General features: G+C 27.3%; 1 protein-coding gene across 1 annotated transcript in view; it reads right to left on the reverse strand.

Annotated features, from left to right (window-relative positions):
- Positions 1-3736: 3736 nt before the first annotated feature.
- The window catches only part of LOC117167822, a 6161-nt gene continuing 3487 nt past the window's right edge, over positions 3737-6410 (reverse strand). Inside the window, exon 3 of the mRNA XM_033353028.1 lies at positions 3737-4250. Within this exon, the coding sequence (XP_033208919.1) occupies positions 3925-4250 (326 nt within the window). The 3' untranslated portion in view covers positions 3737-3924. The remainder of the gene's footprint in view (positions 4251-6410) is intronic.

Genomic DNA, 6410 nt, shown 5'->3' on the forward strand with positions numbered 1-6410 from the left:
GTTGAAAACATATTTAGCTTTTGTCCGACCAAGTTATCGCTTTTCTAGGTAAGCAGCGATATTTAGTACCACTTCGGCTGGCCGTGCAGATTATTTTCTACAGTATTATATATATTTCAAAAAACTTCTTATAAAATGTTAAATTATTTGCAATAAGTGTAATAAAAATTATATAATTTAAATTACTTCCAATATAAATAATAATAAAAATATAATAATCCACAAATTTCATATATTATCAAAATAATTAATAAAATCTGTTGTTAAGACTTAACATATTTACAAGAAAAATATCTAATTTTATTTTTAAAAAAAGAATTGAGTGATTGTTAAACCAGATAGAGCAAACAAGTCAGGTTGGATTTACCTCTATTATCACACTTAATCCCAAGGTGTCAAATTTTGATCGAAAAGTGGATTAAAGTGTTTTAAGTTGTAAAATAAATTTTAAAAACACACACTTAGAAAGACGTTAATAAACATCGGAAACTTTTTTTCACAATAATTGTCAAACAAGCATAACATAAGATAACATCTTGACCAACAACAAAGTCAAATTTAAATAAATAAATAACGTATATAATAACACAGATATTAATAAATTCAAAATAATAAATTACAGAAAATCCCCTCCCATTATGGGATTGGGGATCCCCCCTCCCAACTCCCATAATAAGTAGGGACTACTTTGTTAAAAATGATTTTTTTCTTTTTCCTTGCCGAAAATGGAATTATTTTGTTGAAAATTTGTAAACATTGATAAAAGTTTATCTTTTAAGTGGAAATTAATTTTTCTTGGTAAAAATGAGTAATTTTTGTTGGAAAAAAATCTGTTTTAGTTGAGGATTCAACTGGTTTGTTGAACAAAAATTTCCTTTGAATTTAATCAATTGTTCCACGATACAAAATTTAATATTTTTCTTTTGAGAACTTAAGAAAAAGGTAGGTTTTTGTTGAAAATTCATCTTTTTGGTTGAAAATTAATTTCCTCAACTAGAAATTTAACGAGTCCATTTTTGGTAGAAAATTGATTTTTCTCAGTTAAAGCTTATACTATTTGACTAAAAATTTATATAGTTTGTTGAAAATTTGTCTTTTTAATCAAAAATTCAGTTGAGAATTTAACTGGTCGATAAAAACTCTTTGACTCGAAAAATCGACAATTTAGTAGGAAATTCAACTAGCTGTCCGAAAATTTACCTTTTTTATGGAGAATTTGTCTTCTTTTGTAAAAATTAATTTTTTGACATAAAAATTTAATTATTTGATTTTTGGCTAAAAATCGACTTTTTTAGTTTTAAAATTGAGCTATGTGGTTAAAAGTATATGTTATTTGAAAATTCGTCGTTTTGGGGTAAAAATGATTTTATTTGTTGAAAATTCAACTAATCGGTTAAAAATACAAATTTGTCATATATATTTAATTTTAAATTTTGTTTTTTTATTTACTTTAAAGTTATAGAGATACAATTTTGAAGCCTTTTATACATTTCGAAACAGTGTCCAGAAAATTTCCAAGATTTTCTTTGTTTTACAGTATTTAACGAAACTTTTAGGAAACATTTGAGTTTAAAAGATATTTAGGACTTTTGAAAGTTTGGAGCAAATTAAATATATTTCATAAATATTTCAAAGTTTTTAAATATTTTTAATCTCTTTAAAACTTTAAAAATGATTAAAATGTCTCTTGAAATGGCTCAAATTATTCATACAAATCTCTTGAAATCTTCCAAAATTATTTCTGATCTGTCAAAAAGAAAAAATCACTTGAAATAATCCCAGGAATCCAAAGAAAATTTTTTATTTATATTTTGAAAATTTAGAAAATTTAGAAAAGACTTTTAAATTATATTTTGAAATATTAAAAATAAACATTTCGTGTTACGTTGTTTTATCTTCAGAACTTTTAAATTAATTTTCAAATTTCTTAGAAACTTCTGAAAATATTTGAAAATGATTCAAGTTTTTCCTGAAACTTGATGAAAATTCTGGAAGGCTAAAAAACTCGGGAAATCTTTTAGCTTTTTTTTTTAGAGTTTTGGAAATCTTTCAAAATTTTTTCATTGTTTCCAAACATAGTCTCAAAACAAATTTTTGAATAAAATAAATTATTTGAAATTTTTCACAAATCTTAAAGAAATTTCTGTGTTCTCTCGAAACTTTTCAAAATTCTTGAAAATCTTGTAAGTTTTTTATTCTAAATCTTCAAAAAGCTTAATTTTTGTTAATTGCATGAAATGATCTTATGTTTAAAAATCCTTGGTATATTTTCAAAGCTTTGGATATCATTTGTAATATTTTAAGATATGTTTCAATATTCTGTAAAAATTAATTTTCAAGATGAAGAATACTTTTAATAAAATATATTTTTGAAAATTGTAAATCATTTTCAAAGCAGTTTAAAAACTTATTAAAATCTTTTCAAGTGAATTAAATATATTTTTTAATTTTTTAATCTTAAACAATAAAAAAATAAATGGTTTTTATACAAAAAAGTGAAAATCTAAGCATCATCGAATATAATTTGATGATTGTGAATCCTCTTTCGTTGAAACTCCACATTACATTCAACACTTTTATATCAAATGTATTTTATCCTGATTTTTTTCGTCTTCTGTATCGATTTCCCACAAATTAAATTGTTTATATTAAAAATTGTTTCTAATCAATTACATGAAGTGTCAAACAAATAGTTGTCTTTTTAAAATAAAAAATTACTTTTTAATCAAAAATTCAATGCTTAAATTTTATTACTAAAACATTATTTTCTAAGAAAAAAACTAAGTTTTACCAGAAAAGTCAAATTTTTACGAAAGTAGAAAATTTTTTAACCAAATGGTGAAAGTTTTAATTAAAAGAGAATTTTTCATAAAAAATGGAATGAATTGGAAAATCTATCTCTGTTGGCAGAAATGTCATATTTTTTATTTAAAATCAACTTTTTTGAATGAAAATTCATATTATTGGACTAAGTAGTAATCCTTTTTATTAGAAAATTCTACAATTACATAGAATATGCGTTCATGCCTATGAAGAGGAATTTTGTAATTTTATTTATAAATTACAAAAGTTCATGTTAAATAGTTAAAATATTTATTTTAAGGATTTAAAGTTTATTAGCATGCTGGCTATCTTCAAAAAGAAATACAATACTAGTTTTTCTTTTTAATAATAATAATGAAAACAAAATCCCCAAAAGAATTCGTTCCTTTCATGACATTTAATATCAAAATCAAGTGCCAGAAGGTTACAATTAATATATTTATTCAGCAAACAATTTTTTTGCAATCAATTATTGCCTTTTATATTTATTATATTTCAATAGTATTATATAACATTATAAATATAATATATATATGACATACGTCCAGCTATTTCAAGCAGTGAAAATTTACTGAGAATCAGTGATTTATCACTGAAAATTCGCTGAAATATGACTGAAATTTCTGTAATATGTAAAACTTAAAATTCAGTGAAAAAGTACTGAAATTTTGCAAATAATCAAATAAATTTCAAGAAATTTGAATTACATTAAAATCAAATTGAAAAAATGCTTCTATTGTAATTAAAAAAAAAAAGATATTTCTTTGTTAAACAGGGAAAAAATTGATATAAATAAAAAAAGTGGAAAGAAAATTTAAAAAAAATGACTTTCTTTCCACTTTTTTTATTATTTTGACAATTTTGTTTTTTCACGAAAAAAGATTTTTTTAAATTACAGTAGGAGCATTTTACGTTAATTTTCCAAAATTTGGTCATTAGAATTTTGACTTTATTTTTAGTAATTCTATAAATTAAATTAAACACTTACTCTCAGTGAAATTTGACTGATTCAAATAGTCAGAAGGACGTCACTGATTTTTACGGAAATTTCACTGTTTCCCAGTGAATTTTCACTGATTGGAATTTAGAGAGTGAAAACATTCAGTAGCATTTTAAAGTGAGGTTGGGAACGTAAGGAATGGAAATTGGAATCCACCAGACTTGATAATTGGGAAAGTTCAGGATTGTAGTAGGATTTTGTCGTTTGAGATTTAATTTTTCCTGATTGTTGTCGAAATCTAGTAACGAATTTGATCTCCTGAAGTTTCCACCGCTCTGATTTATGTTAATGTTATTTCGTCCATCACTGTAAGACCAAGAAAAATTCGGAACATTCTCGTGCGAAGGCAAATTGTCGTCCATGTAGCTTTGAAGGTTTTGAAGTTTAGGAATTCGTCGAAATTTAATGCCTCGTAGAATGTTATTGACTGTAAAAGAGAATTTAAGCTGACCAAAATAATTTTCATAATATTAATAATAAAAATTAGGCAAAATAAGCGTTGCGCGCCTACACAAGAGGACTTCGTAGCCTACATCCCCTCTCATACTGTCGCTTTTCTCTCCTTACCCTACGCCCCTTCTCCAATGAACTTTTTCTTTCATATTTCTTATCTCTCCTCGTTTCCCCAGCCAACAGTCCGCTTTTCCTACTTCCCTGCACCAGCCTTCACTTCCTCACCTCGACTCGCCCAAATTTTTTATCATTTCACCTACTTCCCCTCCATTCATTTTTCTTCATCTGCTTTCTTTTATCTCATTTACCCTTACTTACGCTACTTCTCCCCACTTGCGCTTCTTTCCAAATTATTATTTCTCATAATTTCTTTACTTTCTTTTCACTTATTTCACTTCATAACTTATCACTTTTTCTAATATCCCTCCCTCATTTTTCTCTTACATCCATTAAATCCATTAATTTTCTTCCCCGAAATTCCCTGAATTTCCCCTACTCCGCTCTCATTTCATCTTCATCTCATTTCTACTTCATCTAGATAATTTCCTCTTATGCGCCCGTAATTCCTTCACCTCTTATTCGTCCATAACTCCTTCGCTTTCTTCTCCCACTTCTTTGTCCTCTTATTCACCCTTTCGTTGCTTTCACAGCTTACACTAGGGTGCCTCATTTCACCTTCTTTTTGAATCTTTATTTCTCCTTATTTTCCTTAATTTTTCTCACCTAGTTTTCTCTTATTTCTCCTACTCCACTCTAATTTTTTTTTACTTTATGTACTAACACTTTATTCCTTCTACTTCACTATCCCTTAGTTCCCATCAATTCATCTACTTCCATCCTCACCCTTTATTATCTCTTACTTTACCCTTTGCCCCGTTGACCTATTTCCTTCGCCTCTTACTCCTTCTCTTCTAGAATCTTCAACTAACATCCCTCTTCCTGTACTTCCTTTCCCACCTATCGTCATTTCTAATCATTTCTTCTACTCCCCCCGTCATTTCCCCTACTTCATCTCTCTGTATTTTCCCTACTTTGCGCACTCCAACTTTTTTCATTTCTTCTCATATTCCGTCTTGTCTGCTAATTTCTCTTAATATACCGTCTCGTCTTCCTTTTCTCTCCCTTCATTTTCCACTATTTCCCCTCCTTTGCCTGTCCTGATCTCAATTCATTTTCCGGTACTTCTTCTCGTCTAATTTTCTCTATTTTACTCCCTCCCCTCAAATTTCCATACGCCTCATTATTCCCCCACCTCTTATTCCCTACTCCCTTCCACTTCCCCTTAATAAAAATATTACGAAAGACGGGAAGACCGGCTACTTGACCAAAACTATAAGGGACAATCCATAAACTACTTTGCTACTTTTCGGTAGAAAATTAATACTTTTGTTTAAAAATTTATCTTTTTTAGTTAAAAATTCAAATGGTTGGTTGAGAATTCTTGAAGTTAATTATAATTCGTCCTTTTTAATATTGAATTCATCTTTTTGTTTAAAAAATCGTCTTCTTCAGGTAAAAATTCAACTTTTTTATTCAGAATTTTTTAATTTTGTTGCAAATTCGTTCTTTCGGTAGAAAATTAATCTCATTTTTTTAACTCATCTTTTTTAGTTGAAAATTAAGCTGTTCGGTCAAGAATTGTGGGAGTTTGTTAAAAATCAGTTTTTTCGTTGTTAAAAAGTCAATTTTTGGGCTGAATGTTCTTGTATTTTGTTAGAAATTCGTATTTCGTCGTATAAAATTAAATTTTTTTATCAAAATTTCATAATTTTGAATTGATAATTCAACTGTTTTGTATAAAAAATATTTTCTTTTTAATTTAAAATTATTCTTGTTTTATTCAAAAGTTTCCCTGTTTGATTGTTCGTTAAAAATGTACATTTTTTAGTTAAAAAATTCAATAATAGATGGATTCACTCTCACTTTAAATTCAGTTAGGCGCAAGACAACAATTCCTTTGAAAATAACTTTGTTATAATTTTAATTGTTGATTTATTACCAAAGATTATAATTCTTCAATCACTATATAGGTACACAAAATCAGTAGAAACGTAAAATCGGATTTGAACTAAAGGATACGTTGCTTTGGAGGGGGAGGGGGCTCACAACAAAATCAACAGTCGTTAACGAGGGG

This window comes from Belonocnema kinseyi, chromosome 2 (assembly GCF_010883055.1).
Source record: "Belonocnema kinseyi isolate 2016_QV_RU_SX_M_011 chromosome 2, B_treatae_v1, whole genome shotgun sequence".
In the NCBI taxonomy this organism is placed as follows: Eukaryota; Metazoa; Arthropoda; class Insecta; order Hymenoptera; family Cynipidae; genus Belonocnema; species Belonocnema kinseyi.